This window comes from Bufo gargarizans, chromosome 3 (genome assembly GCF_014858855.1).
Source record: "Bufo gargarizans isolate SCDJY-AF-19 chromosome 3, ASM1485885v1, whole genome shotgun sequence".
NCBI lineage: Eukaryota > Metazoa > Chordata > Amphibia > Anura > Bufonidae > Bufo > Bufo gargarizans.
Window position 1 is genome coordinate 459,226,744 of NC_058082.1, and position 20,895 is coordinate 459,247,638.

The window sequence follows — 20,895 nt, forward strand, 5'->3', positions numbered from 1 at the left end:
ATATATATATATATATATTTTAAATTTTATTTAATATACTAGCAGAAGGACCCGGCTTCGCCTGGGTATATTTCATTTCATGTTTCCATTTGTCGTAAAAAGATATCAACAGTATCCCCCTTTAACAGTAACCCCTACAGTACCTGCCCCTTTAACAGTGACCTCCACAGTTCCCGCCCCTTTATCATTGACCACCCCTTTAACAGTGATCTTCATAGTGGCCACCCCTTTAACAGTGACCTCCTCAGTACCTGCCCCTTTATCATTGACCACCCCCTTAACAGTGTTCTCCACAGTGCCTGTCTAATAGTGGCCCCTGCCCCCCATACATGTAGCAGTGTAGGTGTGACGTCATATGACTGAATATTTAAGGAACTGCGAACTGCTAAAACCTGTCATCAGTTGTTATGGCAACCTGGAGTAGGACCTAATAAGGGACATGTGACCATGTGTACGGCAGTTCTAATTTCAGTGAAAAAGGCTTGCTGGCTTCTATTGGCTAATGCAGGTCATTTTTTGGGAAGATCTCAGGAACGGTACGTCCTAGAGAGCTGAGACCCAGTCTAAAACCTTCCTGGACACGTGATGTACCTGTGTGCCAAATTTGGTGAAGATCTGTCCAGTCGTTTGGTCGCGCATAAAAAACAGACAGACAGAAACTCATTTTTATAATATAAGAGATTAGTGTTTTTAGTCTATTATTTTGATAATTGGTTCTTTGGACACTAACACCTGCCTCTCAAACCAAAAGTTTCCAGATCAAGCCACACAACTGAAGTGGAATGTGCAGTTCTGTTTGACCATCCCTCCAAGTGCTCCACCAATTGCTCCTCCAGGGACTCCGGCAGTTGTCCTGAAATCTAAAATGCTCTTCTTTGTAAGTATTGCTAAATTGTAAAGGTGAATATCAGTGTCTACATGTGGAGAAAAAATAAAATTCCTATCAGGCCTGATGCCCAACGATTTTACTAGGGATCGACAGATTATCGGTTTTACAGATATTATCGGCAAATATTCAGGATTTTGACCGTTATCGGTATCGGCATCTATTTTGCCTATATACAGATAACGTATGGGGAACAAGGATCGCGCTGGTGACAGCGCTCTCTGTGTTCCCACAGCAGCATAGGGGAGAAGGAAGCAGTGTCTCCCCTCCCCCCTGTGCTGCTGCCGCCATTGAAAGGACAGGGGTCAAGGGGAGGGGCCGGGGCTATGGCCACTGCGCCACCAATGAAGAGAACACTCATTTATTCATATACAGGAGGCGGGAGCTGGCTGCAGAATCACATAGCCGGCTCCTGACCTCTATGACAAGTAGTTGGTAACTGCAGCGGATCGCAGCTACTGCGCATAGAGGTCGGGAGCCGGCTATGTGATTCTGCAGCCACCTCCCGCCTCCTGTATATGAATGAATGAGAGAGTTATCTTCATTGGTGGCGCAGTGCGCCCCCCCCCCCCCCCCCCCCAACCCCAGTATTGAATACATTGGTGGCGCAGTGCGCCCCCCCACCCAAGCCCCCCAGTATTAATCATTGGTGGCAGTGGCCACAGGATCTCCTCTCCTCCTCCTCAGTGGCAGTTGTGATCAGAGCCCCAGCAGTGTAAGCCTGGGGCTCCGATCGGTTACCATGGCAGCTAATGCCCTGGCTGCCATAGTCGGCTCCCTTGCTGCTGTGTGCACGAAGCACAGAGCAGCAGGGACAGTGTGAGGTCCTATTCACCCTGATAGACCTATCAGGGTAAATAGGACAAGGGTTTTAGTCCCTAAGGGGGCTAATAGTAAAAGAAAACAAAACAAACACATAAATATTAAGTATAAATGAAAAAGAAAGATTTACAAAAAAAACTACACGTTAACAATTAACATATTCATTTTCAGCAGCATTTGTGTAGTATTTTATTTTATTTTTTGTGAATAAAAATTCACAGAATATCGGTATAAATTATCGGCTATCAGCCTGAAAGTTCAGATTATCGGTATCTGCTCTAAAAAAATCTATATCGGTCGATCCCTAGATTTTACCATGTCATTGAAAGGCTGCTATAACCTCTGGCTATTAAAGGGAACCTATCACCATGAAAATGTGCATTAATCTGCAGGCATCATGTTATAGAACAGGAGGAGATGAGCAGATATATAGTTTTGTGGGAATGGATTCTATATATTCATTCTGGGCTTTGAAGTCATGGAGGCGGTCCTATCAGTGATTGACAGCTACCACTGTATACACAACCATAGAGGTAACGCCTCCCTGACTTCAAAGCCCAGAATATATAGAATCCATTCCCACAAAACTATCTTTCTCGCCCATTTTCCTTGGGGGACACAGACCTTGGTATAGCTCAGCTCCCTAGGAGGCGTGACACTAAGTAAAACTGTTAAGCCCCTCCTCCATCAGCTATACCCTCAGCCTGGAGATAGAGGCTACCAGTTTTAGCTTAGTGTCCAAGGAGGCAAGACACTCCCTGCTACTGCAGGGCTGTTTTCCCCTTGATATTTTATTTTTCTACTTTTGATATTTACTTTTTCCTAGGGATACCAGAGACGCATGGACCTCTCTGCTCTCCCGGGGTTGAGCTGCGCCAGTGCCAACTTATCTGCACTGCTGCCTCCCCCACAGAAGCAATAGGAGGATCTGGGCAGCAATGGCTCCCCTACATCCCGCCAGCTAGGGGGTCGCCCGCACGCAAAGCCCCTCTCCCAGCTTCCTGCCACTGCGGTGCCAGTGGCTGAAGGGGCGACCCTGCTGGAAGGAACTGAGGGTGAAGACGTCGTTCGGTGAGATGGCTATTCCAGCCCATACCCCGTCCCTATTTGCAGCGCCAGCTCCCCTCAGGTTATCCTCAGCAGGGGGGCCGCCTTCCTCCACGCCGTTCCCCCCACGCTGCTTTCTTCAGCCCGGCATTCTCTCTCCCTCTCTCCCTTCCCGCCGCCGCCCGCTCCGTTCCGATCGGGGGGCGGGGCTTATGCCCGACATGGGCAGATCGCGGCGGAGCTCGTTTCTCGGCGGAGCAGGGGACTTGGTGGCAGAAGGTCACCCACCTGGGCAAATCGCCGCACTCTAGGGGCCTGCGGGCCCTTTATTTTCTGGCATCTGGCTTCTTCTTAGCCCTGAGAGCATTTTCGGCAGCAGGGGGCGTGGCTTACGCGCGCGCCATGTTGGGGGCGGAGCAAGCGCTGGAGGGGGCGGAGCTTGTTTCCCCGCGATTCTGCTGAGATTTCCCGCGCTTCCTCACTCCTGACAGGAAGCTGAGACACGGTGGGGGACTCTAAACTCCTGTGTACATCGCTCGGCTTCTGTGGGCGCTATCTGCTGGCTCACTGCTGTTGCTGCTCTCTGCTGCTGCTGATCTGCTCCATCTCTACTCCTGACGTTCTTCTGTGGCACTGGTAGGACAGTTAACCCTCTCCTAACCCTCCTGGTCATAGCTGCTATAACCCTTTGTGGTCTCTATATTAGAGTACAACCACCTTTCAGCATGTCAGATCCCACGGGTGCCCCCAAACCATGGTACCATGCCTGTACCGCCTGTAAGGAACTTTTTCCGCGTGGGCAATCTGAGCCGCATTGCCTTGCATGTCAGGCCCCGGTGCAGGGCCCGCTTCCCGCTGCGACCCCCGGTGCCTCTGAACCCCCTGACTGGGCTAGGTCTCTGTCTCAGGCAGTGGAAATCCTTACACACGTAGTGGGCCGTCTCGTGGATAGACCGCCTCTCCCGCAGGCTGCCACAATCCCTGTCGCACCCGCTGGGACTACCGTTTCTGCCGCCCCCACTGGTTCCCTGCCTCCCAGCGAATCTTCCAGGGCCCGGCATACTCAAACGTTCAAGGGTTGAGCGCACATCTTCTCCAGATGCTTCGCTCTCTCCGCCATGCGTACGAGCTCAGTCAAGTCTATCCTCTCAAAGGGATACGCTTTCTGAGGGTGAACTGGCGGATTCGGAAGTGGACATGGATTCAGAGCTTCCGTCCAAATTGGCGTCCGCGGTGGGGCATCTTATCGCTAGCATCCGTGATACCTTTCAGATACACGATGACCCCCCCAGCTCCGAACAGGCCGGCGTGTCCTTTCTCCGCCCCAGACAGGCCTCCAAGGTTTTTCCCATACACGCTGATTTTTCTTCTGTGGTATCCAAGGCTTGGACCCGGCCTAACGTCCGCTTTATTACACCCAAAAAGCTGGACATTTGCTATCCCTTTCCAGCGGATTCTGTGACCATGTGGACATCCCCGCCTAAGGTTGATCCTCCCGTGGCTCGCCTGTCCAAAAGCACTACTATTCCGGTACAGGACGGATCTTCCCTCCAGTCTGTTGAGGACCGTCGTACGGAATCCCTCTCCAAGGCCATATTTACTGCCTCTGGTTCGGCCCTTAGACCGGTCTTTGCCTCCGCCTGGGTTGGTAAAGCGGTCTCTGAATGGGGTTTGCAACTGGAACGGGAGTTAGGGTCGGACGTCCCTGTTCAGGACCTCCGTTCCTTAGCCCAACTAATTGTTCAGGCCGGAAAATTCATCTGTGAGGCCTCCCTTGATGCGGGTGCCCTCATTGCCCGTTCCTCTGCCCTGGCAGTTTCTGTCAGGAGGGAACTCTGGCTGAAGGTTTGGGCGGCGGACGCCGCTTCCAAACGCTCTTTGGCCGGCCTACCATTTACGGGTTCCCGCCTGTTCGGGACCCGTCTGGACGAACTTATATCAGAGGCCACGGGTGGGAAGAGTACTCACCTCCCCCAGTCCAGGCCAAAGGGCGCCCCCCGTGGTCGCGCTGGTTCGTCCCGGTTTCGGTCCTTTCGCAAGACCACCGGGTCTAGACCCGCGGCCAGTTCTTCTTCCTCTGGCCCAGCCCTGGAGAGACGCAAGAAGCCGTTTTTTCGGACGCAACCTACCTGGCGCAAGTCCCAGCCTGCACGGGCTCCCACATGCCAGCAGCCCTCTGCCTGAAGGTGCGCCCCCACCCACCCGGGTGGGGGGCCGCCTTCTCCTGTTCAGGAACGTATGGCGGGCCCACATCTCAGACGCATGGGCGCTCGAGATTGTATCTTGCGGATACAAGATCGAATTTGCGTCCATTCCGCCAGACCGTTTCTTCCGATCCCGTCCTCCGCGGGATCCCGTACGAGCGGCCGCCTTCTTCGCGGCCATTCGCTCTCTAATGGACAAGGGTGTCGTCGCCCCCGTGCCTCCGACGGAAAGGTTCAGGGGGTTCTACTCGAACCTCTTTGTGGTTCCCAAGAAGGAAGGCTCAGTGCGACCGATCTTGGACCTAAAACGCCTGAACCGTTTTCTCCGACTGCAGAGATTCCGGATGGAGTCTCTCAGGTCCGCAGTGGCCTCCCTGGAAAGAGGGGATTTCATGGTTTCGATCGATATTCAGGATGCATACCTCCACGTTCCGGTTGCTCCGTGTCATCACCGCTTCCTGCGCTTCGCGGTGGGGGACGATCACTTCCAATTCGTCGCCCTTCCCTTTGGTCTGGCGACGGCTCCTCGGGTGTTCACCAACGTCCTGGCCCCTGTCTTGGCCCTTCTACGTTCAAGAAGTGTTTTTCTTCTCCCGTACTTGGACGACATCCTGGTCAAGGCACCCTCCTTTTCTCAGGCATCTGGCAGTGTGTAACTCACCCTGGAGACCCTGACGCGGTTCGGTTGGGTTATCAACCACCCCAAGTCTTCCCTTATCCCCTCCAGACGGCTGATCTTCCTGGGGATGCTCCTGGATACAGAGTTGGCGGAGGTCCGCCTCCCGTCGGACAAGCGTCTGGCCCCTCGCGAGTCGGTTCACAGTCTCCTCCGTCATCACCGCCCTTCCCTCAGAGCCAGCATGCGGTTGTTGGGAAAGATGGTTGCCTGTTTCGAAGTGGTGCCGTTCGCACAATTCCGATCCCGCACCTTTCAGAGGGCAATTCTGTCGGCCTGGGACAAATCACCGGGGAGTCTGGACAGGACCTTTCTTCTGCCTCCCCTGGCTCGGGCTTCCCTCAGCTGGTGGTTGCATATCCCTCTAAGGGGGAAGTCCTTCCTCCCACTGAACTGGCTGGTGATTACCACCGATGCCAGCTTACGGGGGTGGGGGGGGGGGGGTTTCCCTCCCCGGTCCGTCCAGGGCGTTTGGTCTCTATCGGAGTCCAGACTTCCAATCAATATTCTGGAACTGAGGGCGATTCTTCTGTCCCTCAGACACTGGACCCATCTACTGAAGGGCCACCCTGTTCGGATCCAATCGGACAATGCCACGGCTGTGGCATACATAAACCATCAGGGAGGCACTTGCAGCGATGCAAGAGGTGACCCTCATTCTCCTCTGGGCGGAGACGCACGTGCCGGCCTTATCCGCGATTTACATTCCGGGGGTGGACAACTGGGCGGCGGATTTCATCAGCCGGTCCACCATCGACCCGGGAGAATGGTCCCTGCACCCAGAGGTGTTCGAAGCCCTTTGTCTTTGCTGGGATCGCCCCGACGTGGACCTCATGGCTTCCAAATTCAACCACAAGGTCCCCCTATACCTGGCCAGGGCACGGGACCCGAAGGCTTACGGCGCCGACGCGCTCGTCCTTCCGTGGCGCGAATTCTCCCTTCTGTACGTCTTTCCTCCTTTTCCCCTCCTGCCACGGGTTCTTCGGAGGATCGCGGCAGAAGGCGTTCCCGCGATTTTAATCGCCCCGGATTGGCCCCGCCGGTCTTGGTACGCCGACCTAATGTTGCTGTTGGCAGACGCACCGTGGCCACTGCCCTCCAGGGAAGACCTTCTCTCTCAGGGACCGATCTTCCACGAGCATTTAGGCTCGCTACGTTTGACGGCGTGGCTATTGAGACCGCCGTCTTAACGCGACGGGGTTTCTCCGCGGACGTAATCCGCACCATGATCCGTGCTCGTAAGCCCGTATCCTCTAGGATCTACTATCGGGTTTGGAGGTCCTATCTGGGGTTCTGTGAGTCCCGGAGCATCCCTCCTCTCCGATTCTCCCTTCCCACACTCCTGTCCTTCCTCCAGTCGGGTCTGGACCTGGGGCTGGGCCTCAGTTCTCTGAAGGGACAGATTTCGGCGCTGTCTATTCTTCTCCAGCGTCCCCTGGCCCCTCTAGGGCCCATTAAGACCTTCTTACAAGGGGTGGCTCACTCTGTTCCGCCGTACCGCCCTCCAGTTCCTTCCTGGGACCTGAATGTGGTGCTCTCGGCGCTCCAATCCGCCCCCTTCGAGCCTTTACGGGAAGTCTCCCTTCGTCTTCTGTCCTGCAAGGTCATCTTTCTTGTGGCCATCACGTCTCTCCGACGGGTGTCGGAGTTAGCGGCTCTTTCTTGCTCCGACCCTTTCCTGGTCTTCCACCAGGATAAGGTTGTGCTTCGGCCTGTCCCGACCTTCCTGCCAAAGGTGGTTTCCGCCTTTCACATCAATGAGGACATCGTCCTTCCGTCGCTCTGTCCCTCTCCTTCCCACCCCAGAGAACGGGAACTGCACCGTCTGGATGTGGTCAGGGCGTTGAGGATTTACTTGGAGGTCACCGGATCCTTTCGGCGCACGGACTCCCTGTTTTTGGTTCCGGAGGGTTCGCGCAAGGGTTTGGCGGTCTCCAAGGTGGCTATTGCCCGTTTCATTAAACTGGCGGTGTCTGAGGCTTATCGAGCCAAGGGCAGAGCTCCGCCTTTCGGCATCACTGCTCATTCCACCAGAGCAGTCGGTGCTTCCTGGGTGCAGAGGCATCGGGCCTCGGCTGAACAGTTGTGCAAGGCAGCCACTTGGTCCTCTCTGCACACTTTCACAAAGTTCTATAGAGTGCATACGCATGCATCAGCAGATGCTGCTTTGGGCCGCCTGGTTTTGCAGGCAGCGGTTTCCTGATGCTCTGGTGGTGTTCCGCCTTGGGTTGTGGTCCCTCCCTTCCTGGACTGCTCTTGAACGTCCCAAGGTCTGTGTCCCCCAAGGAAAATGGGCGAGAAAAGGAGATTTTTGTATAACTTACCAGTTAAATCTCTTTCTCGCTCTTCCTTGGGGGACACAGCACCCGCCCTTCTGTGTTTGGTTACAGGGTTATGGTTTGGCGCCCCGTTGGGTTGCTGGCTGGTTGTTCCTGTTATTGGTTGTTTTCCTTTCACTACTTGGACACGCAACTGGTAGCCTCTATCTCCAGGCTGAGGGTATAGCTGATGGAGGAGGGGCTTAACAGTTTTACTTAGTGTCACGCCTCCTAGGGAGCTGAGCTATACCCAAGGTCTGTGTCCCCCAAGGAAGAGCGAGAAAGAGATTTAACTGGTAAGTTATACAAAAATCTCCTTATTTGCTCATCCCCCTCCTGTTCTACAACAGGATGCCTGCAGATTAATGTGCATTTTCATGGTGACAGGTTCCCTTTAATACCCAGAGCTTAGACACCATGTCCAACGTGACAAGTTTCCTGTAAAAGAAAAATATACTAAAATGTAATCTTGGAAGTGCAATATTAGTGTGCAGAAACTCTGATCATTCTAATGTAATGACTTCTAGTTTTACAGGATTCATGGCAAATTCAGCCATTTTTTTTTTTTTTCCCCCTAACGTGTTCATAAAGTTTCATTGTTACTTTACTTTTATGGTAGTGCAGCATTGTATGCTATTTTGGCCTTAAAAGAGCAACAATATATAAGTAACACACGTGTGAACAGAGCCAAACTTTACACCCAGATTACAAACAAAATGTTCAGTGTATGGAACTGGATTGACTTTTTTATATAATTTTTGCTTTAAAGGGGATGTCAAAGATCATTAATGACTGTGTATTGGAGGACACAGCACCATGGGTATATGCCCAGCTGCCTCTAGAACAAAAGAATTGTTGGGTCTGCCCAAGTGGGCTATACTCTCTCCACTAGTCTAGCGTCCATCAGAGGCAGACATGACCTGCTCTATTGATGCTTTTTCTTTTTAATTTTTCTTTTTCTCGCATTGCAGATTTTATCCTTCGGTAGACGGGTCTTCATTGTGGGTTTCCACTTTAGTAGCACTGCCTGTAGGCGAGTACTTCAGTACCTTGCCGGTCACCCAGTCTCCCTCTTACTGCATCTCTCTTTCTCCACTGCTTATTCCAACGCTTAGCTCTGGTCCTCCCCACTGCTAATATCTTCATAGCTGCAGTGGTGACTGTTCACCATGCAGCCAATCACTGGCCTCAGCAGTACGTCAGTCGTTGGCTGCATGGTGACCAGTGCCCAAAGAATGTCACCACTGCACCCGCCAGGAAGATGAAGCCAGTGGTGGGGAGGACTGGAGCTGATTGCTGGAAGAAAAGGGGAGATTATTTCTTCTTTTGTCGGCTATAGTAGTGTAAAAAAGCAAGAGAGGGCGGCATTGCCGTGTGTCAAATGAATGCACTGGGTCCTCTAATCCCTGTCCCCTTTTCCAAGCAAATATACGTGGTGCACAGCCCAAAAATAGATGCCAATGACAATACAACGTGGAGAGTAGAGAGAAGGCGGCACTCACCAATGCTGGTAAAAAAAAAAAAAATCCTTTATTCGTCAGATTAAAATCCTTCCTGTGTACACCGCTACTGTATGCTCATGCCCTGATGTTTTAATCGGACGAATAAAGGATTTTTTTTTTTTACCAGCATTGATGTGTGCCGCCTTCTTTCTACTCTCCACATTGTATCTCTTCTTTTTGTTATTTTAGAACATGGATGTCAAACTCATGGCCCTCCAGATGTTGCAAAACTACAACTCCCATCATTCCCTGATAGCTGTAGTATGCCCAGGCATGATGGGAGTTGTAGTTTTGCAACAGCTGGAGGGCCACGAGTTTGACATCCCTGTTTTAGAACATTAAGGGTCCATTCACACGTCCGTAGTGTATTGCAGATTCGCAATACACCCGGCCGGCACCCCCCATCAAACTGCTTATTCTTGTCCACAATTGCGGACAAGAATAGGACATGTTCTATTATTTTTTTTTTTTTGGGGAGAGGTGGCCTGGAAGTGGCCGAGACGCGCTCCGGTTATGCGGATGCGGAGAGCACATAGTGTGCGCTCCGCATCTCTTCTGGCCCCATAGAGAATGAATGGGTCCGCACCCGTTCCCGATATTGCGGAACGGATGCGGACCCATTTGCAGACGTGTGAATGGACCCTAACAGGGGCTGCCCATATTTGCTTGTTTCATTGCACTATATTTTCAACGTTTCTGTTTCTTAATTTCCTTTAATTGTCTATTAGCAAATTTTCTAATGGTAATGCATGCTTTGCAAAAGATACTGATTTTTGTATTGTGACAATCTCTATCGTTTTTCTTGTTTGCAGCTTCAGTTAACTCAAAAGACGCCTGTTCCACCAGATCCAGTTAGTATTATTGTTCCAATCATCTATGACATGGCATCAGGAACAACTCAGCAAGCTGACATCCCTCGTCAGCAGAACTCCTCAGTGACAGCTCCTCTGATGGTCAGCAACATTCTGAAGAGGTTTGCGGAGATGAATCAACCACGTCCAGGTTGGTCATATGTTAATGCATTTTTATAATTAAGGATTTATGATTTTGGTTGTTCTTTAGATTATGAATAGTTTTCTAAATCGGCATTTCCCCAATGGATCAAAAGCCTAAAGGTGGCCATAGAATTAGATTGATAGTTGACGGGAACATTCATTTGGGAAGATATTTATCTAGTTATGCCTTGTAAATGTTATCCATGATGGCCATGACAGTTGTTCAAGCTGACTAATCATACCCTTTTGGACTAAGCCATTTTAAAACTTCAGCACCAAGCTAGGTTGTAGAAGACACCATCCACTGTGCAGTGGCTGTCCCAATGTACGGCATCTCTGCTCCCATTCACTTGAACTCCAAAATCAGCTGAGGTGTCGAACCCCCGCCAATCTGAGGATTCTTAAGATGGGTCATGGTTATCTGATCGGTGGGGGGTTCAACTTCTGGCACTTTAGACGATCAGCTGTTTGAAGAGACTGCAGTGGTTCTATGAGCACTATACCCTCTCCCTCGGCCACTGACATCACATATGGTCATATGGCTTATTTGCAGCCTAGTCCCATTTAATTGGGCTGCAATATCAAGCACAGCCACTATGCAATGTACTGCACAGTGCTTTGTATGTTGTGGGGATGGTGTAGCACTCACCGTTGTGGGATCCCCATGGATTACAATTGATGGCCTAGCCCTAGCCTCCTGGGAAACCTTTTAACCCTTTCCTGACACAGCAATTTCTCGCCCAGTTTCCTTGGGGGACACAGAAGACCTTGGGTATAGCTCATCTCCATAGGAGGCGTGACACTAAGTGAAGACTGTTAAGCCCCTCCTCCACAGCTATACCCTCAGCCTGGAGAGAGAGACTGCCAGTTTTTGCTTAGTGTCCAAGGAGGCAAGACACTCCCTGCTACTGCAGGGCTGTTTTCTCCTTTTTTTTTTTTTTTTTTTTTTTTTTTTAACTTGGAGATCTCCGACTCGTAGACGTTCGGCCTCTTGGGTTTCCAGGAGGTCTGTGCATAGGGTTGACGGACTCCAGGGTGGTTTTCCTCCGCTTGCTCAGGTTGGCTATTGCTGAGGTTTCCGCACCAAGGGCAGGATTCTGTCTTGGTGTCACCGTTCATTTCACCAGAGCGGTCGGTGCCTCCTGGGCCGGAGGCATTGGGCTTCGGCCATGCATTTGGGCAAGGCGGCCACAGGTCTACCTTGCACGCCTTGACGAGTTCTACAGTGTGCATACTCTGACTTTGGCAGATGTTGCCTGCCCCGCCTGGGTTTGCAGGCGGCGGTTCATTGATGCCTTTCGGGTGCTTCACCTTGGTGCTGTGGTCCCTCCCCCTTTTGGACTGCTTTTGAACGTCCCAAGGTCTTCTGTGTCCCCCAAGGAAACTGGGCGAGAAAACGAGATTTTTGTATAACTTACCAGTAAAATCTCTTTCTCGCTCTTTCCTTGGGGGACACAGCACCCACCCATTCATTGTTTTTTTTTTCTCTGTACGGTTTCCGAGTTTTTGTTACCCGTTGGGTAGTTGGCTTGTTGGTTCCTTGTTGGACTTTGCCTTTTCTCACTGCTTGGACACGCAACTGGCAGCCTCTCTCTCCAGGCTGAGGGTATAGCTGTGGAGGAGGGGCTTAACAGTCTTCACTTAGTGTCACGCCTCCTATGGAGATGAGCTATACCAAGGTCTTCTGTGTCCCCCAAGGAAAGAGCGAGAAAGAGATTTTACTGGTAAGTTATACAAAAATCTCGTTTTTCCGTTTTGTCATTTGTTTTTACTCACTGACGTCCAGGAGCCATTTTGTTTCCATTCTCATAGCCATAGGAGGGCTTGTCTTTTTGCAAGACAAGCTGTACTTTAGAATATAAAACCACCAATAACAAGCTGTACTTTCTTTTCTGCACCATTTAATATTGCATGCAATGTAGCGGTAACTTGGAAATAAAGTGGGGTTGTTCTGAGAAAAAAATTAAAATTGTGGTTGTCCCTATGTGGTAAAAGTTACGTATTAACTTCATTCTACGGGTCAGTACGATTAGAGTAATACAACACTTTTATGTTTTTTCTTATGTTTCTTGCTCGTATCATTGGGGGACACAGAAGACCATGGGTATAGCTGCTGCCACTAGGAGGTGACACTAAGCAAAAAAGTGTTGGCTCCTCCTCTCAGCTATACCCCTCCTGCAGACACCGATCTAATCAGTTTTTTCATAGTGTTAAATGATTTAATAAAAATAAACTCCCTTATACAATGGAAGTGGGAAATGGGGTGAACACCCCCAATCAAGGGACTGCGGCAGCAGCACAATAGTACAGGCTCTGATCTATCCACTTCAGGGCTCGTTCACATCTGTGTTTGTGGATCCGACACAGATGTTGCTGATCCTCTACTTCACTGCCAGATCCACATTGACAGCGATGGGGTCCGGATGATTTCCGGCAAAAATGCTGAGTTTAGGCCAAAATAAAACCATTGCATGTAGCAGCTTATTTTTGGCCAAAACCCGGTATTAATGCCGGATCACCACCGGACCCCATTGCAGTTAATGGGGGTCTAACATTGACCTAGAGCAGTGGTGGCGAACCTATGGCACGGGTGCCAGAGGCGGCACTCAGAGCCCTCTCTGTGGGCACCCGCTTCTTGGAAAAAGTCTATGGTGTGCCAATATGCCTTAGACTTTGCCTGCAATTCATCAGCGCAGGGCGCACTATGAACGGCACAGGCAGCGCACTGAATGCAGGCAGGCTATTTTAGCTAAATGATAAAGTACATGGAACATATACTATATTGGACTGTAGTATTAAGGTTAAATTGCCGTGTTGGCACTTTGCGATACATAAGTTGGCTTTAAGTTGCAGTTTGGGCACTCGGTCACTAAAAGGTTCACTATCACTGACCTAGAGGATCCACAAATGGAGATGTGAACGAGGCCTTACTGACCAGATCTCAAAAGATCAGAAACAAAACTGCTTTTTAGCTGGGTTTTCTGAGTAATTGGTAAGTCCATGCAGACTCGCTGATCAGGAAACCCCTATGACTGGTCGGGTGCTGGTTGCTGGGCAGTCTCCCCTTTCAGACACAGCTTATCTAATAAAACTCTGTCTGCGGTGACATTGGCAGTTAGAAGCGACATCGTGTAACTGCGTTGATGTCCCTTAAGAAACGGTACACATTTACACGGTTCCCTCAGGGTGTGGGAAGGGGTTAATCATACTGGAGAAATGGATCTTCAGTTTTTCTGGATATGTTGTGGGAATGTTAATTCAGGAAGGACTATTGGACAAAAACATAGCCGACTTCTTTCCAAATGATGATGGTCTATCAACTGTAGGCTAACTATGATTTGCTGTTAATTTTCACCTGAGGACCAATAGTTTTGGTTTACATCATCTGTTATGATCATCTTTAGACTGTATATGGGTATGTTAAAGGGGTTGTCCATCTTTGGGACATTTCTAACTGTCTGTAGCAGCAGGTTGTACCTTTAAAAAAATCGTACTCATCCGCTCTGTTTTGGCTCCCTTAAGTAGTGTTCTGGGCTCCTCCGCCACCTCTGTGTAAAAATACGAAGTACTTGGATAATGTCATCATGCAACTTGTTAATACTCTGCCCTTCTCTGCCCACAGGGGAATGTACGATATTTGCTGCAGTGCGTGATCTTATGGCTAACCTTACACTGCCACCTGGTGGACGACCTTGAACACTATTTACAAGTCGCATGGATTAATATTATTTTTTTTATATATATTTTTTTTTCATTTTTTTTTTTTTTTTTTTGTTGAGATGAAAATATGGATTGGACAAGGGACAATTTACCATTTGATATTTTTGTCTGTATGAACATTGACACAAAAGCTGGCAGATATTTTTCAAAGATGCACTTGACCAGAAATTATATATAATTGATCAAAAATAGTAACTTTTTTGTATATTGCTGTTGTATAGTGTTTTACTATAACTCATTGCAAGTTATGATGAAAGCTGAATTTCCACCTTCCAGGAACACGTTTAATATTCTGTTTTATACCGAAAGAAAAATGAAAATGCCAAACTTTTTTTTTTTTTCTCTGTAAATGTTTTTTTTTTTTTTTTTTTTTTTGGTGTAACAGATTTTTTTTTTAAAGAATGATTTGTCATTTTGAATACTGTAAAACTGTGACAGACTTTATAATGAAACCGTATTTTAATATGACTGCTTAATATCCTAATACAGAAGCATCTGGACGTGTTAAGAACATGTCCTCAAAAAAGCAATATTTAATAAACTAGGAGAAAGAAAAGTCTGAATATATTGTGACCCATATTCTTAAATAAAAAAACCACCATCATCAAGTTGATGTAAAATAGCGACCGCAACTAGTGCCCTGATGCATATTTCCCTATGGGGAAAACAAAAGTGCAAGGTAGCTTGGGAGATTGATGTGACTTTACTACTCCTAATAGCGATATGTAGAGATGAGCGAATTTCATATTTAGAAATTCGTTTACGCTTCGTTTGGTGGTAAAAGGTGAATTGCGTTATGGATTTCGTTACCACGGACCATAACGCAATTCTATGATGGAATTCATAACGGAATGCCTTTGGAGGCATTCCGTTATTCATTCCGTTATAATAGAAGTCTATGGCCTGTATAATGGATCCGTCCGGTTTACGTTATGCTGGAGTCCTCTACTGAATAACATAAACCGGACGGATCCGTTATGCAGGCCATAGAGTTCGGTTATGACGGACTGAATAACGAAATGCCTCTAAAGGCACTCCGTCATAGAATTGCTGGAATGGGATGGTGTTGAATAGGTGAGTGCATTTTCTTCTCTATCAAACACATTCCCAGCTCTTCTCTAAAATTAGTTTTGGGGTCAGACCATTGCAGCTTCACTCCTCAGGACATAAAGGGGTTTTCCAACTATTATTGATAGTGCAACCGCACGCTGTCCAACACCCTGCACTTCGCCGATCAGCTGTTTGGCTCCGGCTTCTTGCATCGTGTAGTGGACAGAGCCACTTAAGTCCAGTGCTGCTCCCATTGAAGTCAATGGAAATAGTGCTGCAGTAACAGAGCTACCCTGAAACAGCTGATCAGCAGGGTTGTGGGATGTCTGACCCTTGACAACCAGATATTGGCCATCAATATAAAAGGACTAGAAAACCCTTTTGAAGGGGTTATGCCATGATTGGTGAAATTAAAATCAGACCTCACATAATACATGACAAGACCTTTCTAACAAAGCTAGAACCAGTCCTGTACCTCACATGGATCCAGAGGTCTTCACATTCTATCTCTGATAGATTAGATCCAGGCCGGCAGCTCACGGGTGTGTTCTTTCTGCTGCAGCTCTCTCCCTGTAAGTGCCACAGAATATATGGCTGGTGGCAGTCATAGATTTGAACTGAGCGCGTTCAATTAGCTCAGTGAGATGGACAATAAAATAAGGTAAAGAACAAACAGCAGGTGGTGCTATACAGATAGATTTCGTTGAATAGCTCACTGGCTGTGCTGCAAAAGTAAGCAGGTCCAGGTGCTGGTTTGAAAAATGGAGACTGTTTCTTGACACAATTCCTTTAAGTACAAATTTATATAAAATGTCAAATATCTTTGTAAATGGAAAAACGAATATGAAATTTTTATAACTTTTAAGTATCAAATGTAACAAATAAGAGGAGTTATACTTGAAAGGGGTAAGTCCTTGTTACCCTCTCATTTGGCATGAAGGGGCATATATGGACCTGATAATCCTTGTCATCAGAAATAAGTGTACTCCTGCCACCTACCTGCAGGACTGATCCATGCAGTTGAGTAGATTTATGTAGGATAGAATCACTACAGTAACTAGAAAAGCTACAATTTCTGGGGAAATTGTGTGAAGTTTTCTTGCCTCTACCAGTAGTCTACAACTGGAGTTGGCAGAGAAACTGTCATGTGGCTGGAGTACCTATGGAAAGGTTGGAGTGGGCAGAGTAGTTCCATTCACACATCCGCAACGTGTTTTGCGCATCCGCAAAACACGGACAGCGGCAATGTGCGTTCCATATTTTGCGGACCGCACATTGCCAGCACTAATAGAATATGCCTGTTCTTGTCTGCAATTGTGGACAAGAATAGGACATGTTCTATTTTTTGGCGGAACGGAAGTGCGGATCCGCAATTCCGTGTCCGGACAGCTTATCGCGCTGCCCCATAGAAATGAATGGCAAAATGCGGAACGAAATTGAGGACGTGTGAATGGAGCCTTACTGTGTGGAGTGTTTGGAGTGAGTAAAGATAGTAAACATTACACTAACCAATTGATCAAATTTAAAAAGTGCACATGGCAAGCTTGATAAGAGTGAGAAATGCATACTTTATTTATATAGCACATTTAATTGTTGCCCAAAGTGCTTCACAGTTACATTAAAACATACATTTATAAAAACATTAGCAGCCAATTTGAGTAGGTGGGCTTGGAAATGAGGGAGTGGTGGCAGTTTAGAATGTCCTGATTTTTCAGCTCACACTCTGGCTTTTGTCACTACTGGCTGCTCACACACCCGGTTTCCTATGGCAACTCACTCTACAGCAAAGGCAGAGAAGAGCAGTTAAAAACAAACTGCTCCAACTTGCTCACTTCACTGGCAGTTGCCATCTTCAAACGGTTGTAGTTTAAAAATTATAATCCTACTGTGAAGAGCTTTATATTGTGAGAATCACAAGACGCAGACCAACATTAAGGCACAGTCGCAGTTTACAAATTTCCCTTCAAATTTGAGGTTGCTAAAGTGGAGTTTCAAACAAATGGTCATATTGTGAAAACTATCAGGACTCTGACTTGGGCTACTTTCACACTGGCGTTTATGGGTCCGCTTGTGAGATCCGTTTCAGGGCTCTCACAAGCAGCCCAAAACGGATCCGTTCAGCCCCAATGCATTCTGAATGGATAAGGATAATTTGCCTGCGTTTGGTCTCCGTTGCGTTTTTTAGACGGTCACTAAAACACAGCTTGCAGTGTTTTTGTGACCGTCTGAATATGCGGAGCCAAACAGATCCGCACCAAACGAGAGTGTGAAAGTAGCCCTAGCCGTGGACATTTTTAGTGGCAGCAGGGATAGCTGAACATTTTGATGTAAGATTTGTGTAGGTGGGCTTGAAAATGAGGGAGTGGTGGCAGTTTAGAAATCATGTCGTGATTTTTCAGCTCCCACTCTAGCTTTTGTCAGCTCCCACTCTAGTTTTGAACATTCCGCCAATTTCGCCTCAAAAATGCAGATATTTCGTGAACCATTCGGAGAAACGTTCCACAAAGTAATAGCACACCAATCTTGAACAGTCCACACGTTTTGGAATATTACTGTCTATGTAGTGTAAAAACTGTGGGAGGCGTTAGGGTGGTAAATTTGGCTATAATAATAAGACTATATATGTGAGATAACAGTAAGTGGTCCTGCCATACAAGAACACTTAAGGAGCGTGTGTAACAGACTCGAGAGCATGCACGTCCTGTGTTTGAGGGTGGTTATCAGTGTTGTCCATGCTCGTGTGAAGGTGCCCCTGTTGCTTTTTCTTCATTTGCTTTTGGTCTCATGCACACGCCCATATTTTGGGTCTGCGTCTGATCCACATTATTGGCGGATTGCACATGGACCCATTTATTTCTATGGGGCTATGAAACATACGGACAGCACACTATTGTCATCTGTGAACGTCTGCATCCATGCAACTGTTCTGCAGCTTACAGCACATGTCCTATCCATTTTGTGGACAAGAATAGGCATTTCTCTAATAGGGTTTAAGGAAAGTGCAGGATGCATGCGGCCAGTATCCGTATTTTGCGAACTGCAACGGCCTTGAGCATGAGGCCTTATCTGGTAGTAATGAGTTTGTTTCTGTGCAATTGTGGAAGACGCCATGTTCAAAAAGCCTGTAAACACTAGAGAGAGATGCATTTTATTACTCCTGTTAGTCAATGCATTATATTAGGGCTCGTGCACATGTGTACGGCCCGTGTTGCGGCCTGCAAATAGCGGGTCCACAATATACGGGCAACGGCAATGTGCGCTCCATATCACTTGAATGGGTCTGCAATCCACAAGTTACAGAGTGGACGCACTATGGGGCGCTTCCATGGAATTTCAGTCCGTGCCGCAAAAAAAACATGTTCTATTTTTTTTCAGTGCGGACTGAATCTTGCAGATCGTGGGCTCATCCAAGTGAATGGCTCACCATCTGCAAATAGCGGGCACGCGGCCAGTGCCTTTGCAATGTAGACCACTATTGGCGATCGGCAGCACGGGCGATCCTTACAGCAAGAGTGAGAGGTGCAACGTGAGCAAGGGAATAATATGCAGAACTTTATTTCATATTCACTGGTTGCTAACTGTCCCCTCTCCTAGTTTTACTAGCTACTTGCATTAACCATGTAATAATTCTGGAGCATCTATTATGTGCTATTTCTCTTTATTTCTGCTGAACGTCATCAATGAATTACTACTAGCAGTTTGCAATGAAGGTCCAGATGAGTGTTACCAGTTGGGTGGGGTGTCCCTGCACAATTTAACATTATTCTATTAGGGCTTCCAGTGTCAGACTGCATGGAGACACAACCCCAGCTGGTAATCAGTGATGGCCAGTTCGCATTGTTCGCCCGCAAACACATGCGAGCTGCCATCTTTTCTCACAAGTCCAGCGAGGCACAGGTAAGCCATTACCTGTGCGCGAGCTGGTCTGAAAAAAAATGCGGTCAGCGGGAGCAGGCAGTTCCGAGAACAGCCCGATGAAGGCCCCCGGCAGCTGTTCTTGGAACTGCCTGCTCCCGCTGACCGCATTTGTTTTCAGACCGGCTCCCGGCACAGACACAGGTAAGGGCTTACCTGTGCCTCGCTGTACTTGTACAATTTTTATAATGATAGTCTATGGTGTCGCGCTGCAACATGTGACTGCGACGCAACAGTCGCAGAAAAATCCATCTAAATTTTTTTGTTATGTCGCATGTTGCAGTGCAACACCATAGACTATCATTATAAAAAATTGTCGCGCGACAAATGTCGTTGTGTAGACCTAGCCTAAAACGGACATGGCAGGAGAGGTGACAGGTCCTCTCTAAAGGGGTTATCCACCTTTGTAAAATGTAATATAACATTAGGAAGGCTGTGAGTAATTGGATTGGTAGGGGTCCCTATCTGAGCCCCTTCTGATCACCTTTTAGCAGGGGCCGTAGCACTCATACAAGCATTGCAGCCTCTTAATGTATTCCTCGGGTTGCAGGCTGATTTGTACTACATTTTAGGCTAAATGCACACGTATTTGCGTGCAGAAAATCTGTACCGTAGGTTATGTATAGGGATGAGTGAATCGACTTTGAATGAAACATCCGAAGTCAATTCGCATAAACCTTCGCTCTAATACTGTACGGAGCAGGAGCTCCGTACAGTATTAGAATGTATTGGCTCCAATGAGCTGAAGTTATTGCTTTGCGAAGTCTCGCGAGAATTCGTGCAATAATTTAATAAATTAATTTGTACTGTAAAAAAAACATTTCCCGAACTCAGGTTCGTTTCCAAGTGGTACCTTGGAACCGAATCAGAGTTTGGGAAATGTTTTTTTTTACAGTACAAATTAATTTACAAAGTTATTGCGCAAAGTCTCGCGAGACTTCGCAAAGCAATAACTTCGGCTCATCAGAGCCAATACATTCTAATACTGTACGGAGCTCCTGCTCCGTACAGTATTAGAGCAAAGTTTTATGCGAATCGACTTCGGAAGTTTCATCCAAAGTCGATTCGCTCATCCCTAGTTATGTACATTGTATTCTATGAGAATTTGAAATTCTCATTTTACACGATGCAGATTTTTTTTTTTTCCCCGTGCGGATTCTGACCTGCGGTGTCCATTTACTTCATTTTTCCTGACCAGATTTTCTCCATTCACTTCAATGGGCAGAGTAAAATCTGCACCAATTGATGCAGATTGACCGCACGGATTTCCTTGAGGACACCGCAGTTTTCCCGCACATAAATCCCGAATGTGTGCATTAACCCTTAGAGTGGAGGTTTTCAGTATCGCCACCTTGTCCCCATTCACTTGGACCACCACAGGACTACAACCTGTGACTGTTCAGCTGTGGTGAAACTAGTACAACTCCCATTATGCCCTGACAGCCATGTTCTGAAACAGCAATCTGTGCAGCCCCTTACTGGGCATCTTCTGACATCTTTTGCTGGACACTGCAGGCCGGATGTTTCTGCCCTTCAGTCAACCTCGACTTGAAGAAAGGAAATGTTCACGTACTTTTTAGCTGTAGGAACACGCCGTGCAACACAACGTTCTCCACTAGATGGCGCTGATGCACAGTAGACGGCTGTAATGCTGAGCAGGCAAATCACCGTGACGTCTTCAGCGCTGGCAGATCACGTGGTCATGTTCCCCTCCGCTGGCTGCAGCAGTAGCAAATATCAGCTGGAGGATGAGGGATGCG

At 47.9% G+C, this 20,895-nt stretch overlaps 1 protein-coding gene across 2 annotated transcripts in view; it reads left to right on the forward strand.

Annotated features, from left to right (window-relative positions):
* The window catches only part of MED14 (mediator complex subunit 14), a 74,569-nt gene extending 59,849 nt beyond the window's left edge, over positions 1-14,720 (forward strand). For both annotated transcript variants that reach the window (XM_044286619.1, XM_044286620.1), the window contains 3 exons: positions 752-877; positions 10,268-10,457; positions 14,073-14,720. In XM_044286619.1, the coding sequence (XP_044142554.1) occupies positions 752-877; positions 10,268-10,457; positions 14,073-14,146 (390 nt within the window). In that variant the 3' untranslated portion in view covers positions 14,147-14,720. The remainder of the gene's footprint in view (positions 1-751; positions 878-10,267; positions 10,458-14,072) is intronic.
* Positions 14,721-20,895: the final 6,175 nt, after the last annotated feature.